Source organism: Montipora capricornis, chromosome 3, assembly GCF_036669925.1.
Source record: "Montipora capricornis isolate CH-2021 chromosome 3, ASM3666992v2, whole genome shotgun sequence".
In the NCBI taxonomy this organism is placed as follows: domain Eukaryota; kingdom Metazoa; phylum Cnidaria; class Anthozoa; order Scleractinia; family Acroporidae; genus Montipora; species Montipora capricornis.
Genome location: NC_090885.1, coordinates 47273189 through 47275688, shown reverse-complemented (window position 1 = coordinate 47275688; position 2500 = coordinate 47273189). Strand labels below are relative to the sequence as shown.

Genomic DNA, 2500 nt, shown 5'->3' with positions numbered 1-2500 from the left:
TGTGAAAAGTTTCAAAGGTAATATCAGTATTTTAATTGTCTGCCCAACACTACAGAAAGACGGTCAACATTAAATTTTTGTCGAATATTTTTTGGGGGATCAACTGCCTCCCTTACCCCTCCGCTAGCTAAGACCATGAACTACCCCCTTTACACATAAGTGGTAGGCGAGTGCTCTAACCACTGCGCCATCCCCGCACCCAGCTAACTAACTGAAAAAAATTAATGTATTCTGTATTTTGTATTATTCATTCGTTCACCTCGAATGGGATATAACTCAAACTCACAAGTGACCAGCTCCTAGTTGGCTTGTGGTAGCTGAGTTGCCAGAGTAATACAGAACAATCGCACCGTCATGGGTTCAAGCCCTTTCATGCTTTCATGCTTTCATGCTTTCTTCGCAACTGCTTAAAACTGCGATGACCTCCAATTCTCAAGTCTTTCAGTACCCCGCAGTTCAAAGATACGAAAGATGAGATATAGGAGACTCCATGCGGTAGTTGATCAATTGTCCCGGTGCCACAAGGGCATTCTCGAAGATGAGTTGACTATTAAAGGAGATAGTGAACAGTAACCTGATGAGAGGTCATTATCAATAATGAACTGGAGATAATCAGGTATATAGAAGCAATTTTGTGAGAATATTTTTGTTCATTAAACATCATATTAGGTCGGCTAAAATAAAACCCCTTTTGAACGAAAGTCAACTTACCTGACCAGGAGAGATGACCTAGGTTCTTGACTGCTAATCATGGCAAACACAAAACAAATAAATATCGCTCAGTTGATCGTAACACTTCTGTTGAATTATTATCAGGATTTCAGAGGTCAATTTTTTAATTTTAACCATCCTTTACAATATTTATGCCTGTACACCAATGCGTACCTCGCAATGACATTAACGATACCCCAACTGCACAAAAACTGAAAGCCAGAGAATTACAAGCAAGCAAAATTACTGATCAGAGGCGGTGAGGCATTTATTTAGCGATGGGTCTAAAACACATGTCGGGTCAGGTCAGGTCAGGTCGAGTCGCAGGTCAGGTCAGGTCAGATTATTTAGCGACATGATGTCGCTGAAAAGACAAAATCAGAATACGCAAAGTAGAAGAAAGCACAGAGTAGTATTTGTGGTTAACCACGTACAAACAAACTTGACAGCGCACAAATAACATAAAATTAAAGAACTAAACTGAAAACCTCAACAATTCAGAGCAGGTGTGGAATCATGGGCTAAAAAATCTTGACAGCTTCTGACTAGTACTAAGTCTGAGGGAAAGGCAGGCACCCTTTGTATTCACCTCAACCGAGTCGCAGTGCCATTGTTTCAGAGACCAGCAAGTTCTGCTTTCAGTTTAATCTATCCCTCCTTTACTTTTGCCGCTTTGAAAATTTAACGAACAAGGCAGTAAATTCTCGGATGGGTTTTTATTACCTTGTATCCTCTCAAGAATGTTTGACAGACACGATAGCTTCTTGGCAGCGATCAAGATATCTCTCTCAAAAAAATTGTCATCAACTAATGCTCCGACATCTTCCGAATGCCTCTCTGAAAAAAACAAAACGAACTTGTTTGGATTCAGTCCATAGATCTGCCTTGCAACGAATAAGTGGTACGTGCTCTTGACAGACTTTTCGGATATTTTGGCTGAATTTTCGATGGGGGTTCAAAGATATGATTCAGAAAGCACGGCGGGAATATCACTTCATTAGGAAAATAACACAAACAGCGGTGATAAACATTGTATTCCAACGCATTTTTATAAAACTTGACGTTTCGTATGCTAGTCAACACACATTTTCAAAAGTGACCGTTACAATTTTTAAAAACTATATATATATATCGTAAACAATAGGGGTCTGGAACCTAGACTGAGAAAAATGATCTGCAGCAGTACGTGTCTAGACTTGCAGATCATTTTTCTCAGCCTAGGTTTCAGACCCCTATTGTTTACGATATATATATATAGTTTTTAAAAATTGTAACGGTGTAATTGTTTGTGTTATTTTCCTTATGAAGCTACGATGGCCTAAGAACAAGAGTTTATACATCACTTCATTTGCTCACGAGTTCACAGCCCTACTAAGCGGATTTAACCTCGATCGACTGAAAGCGAGGGGCGTTAACGTGTAAAATCTAATTCTGACATAAGTGTCATTTTGGTAACAGGGTGTGTTTACATGGTAACGATACGAATTTCATTTAGAAACTGAACGAGTTCATCCCAGGTCTCTGTTATCGCTTTATATTCGTTTACACGATACTGGTGTAAAATCTCATACTGCACATTAACTTATACCGGCGTAAGTTCATTCCGGTAGATTTCTCATAGCAGTATGAAAAGTCGTAACGGTACTGTCATCATGTCACCGAATACAGAGCGATAAGACTTAGCAAGAACTTGCACCGGACAGAAAGTCATATCGGTGTAATGTGTACACCCCTCCCCCCCCCCCCCCCCCACCTCCCCCGATATTAAAGAGTAGTAGTAGTATTGTAC

At 39.9% G+C, this 2500-nt stretch overlaps 1 protein-coding gene across 1 annotated transcript in view; it reads right to left on the bottom strand.

Moving 5' to 3' along the window:
* Window positions 1-2422, bottom strand: part of LOC138040410 (armadillo-like helical domain-containing protein 2) — a 16038-nt gene extending 13616 nt beyond the window's left edge. The window contains exons 1-3 of the mRNA XM_068886146.1: window positions 2371-2422; window positions 1435-1548; window positions 712-744 (exon numbers count right to left, since the gene is read on the bottom strand). Of these exons, the coding sequence (XP_068742247.1) occupies window positions 712-744; window positions 1435-1548; window positions 2371-2422 (199 nt within the window). The remainder of the gene's footprint in view (window positions 1-711; window positions 745-1434; window positions 1549-2370) is intronic.
* Window positions 2423-2500: the final 78 nt, after the last annotated feature.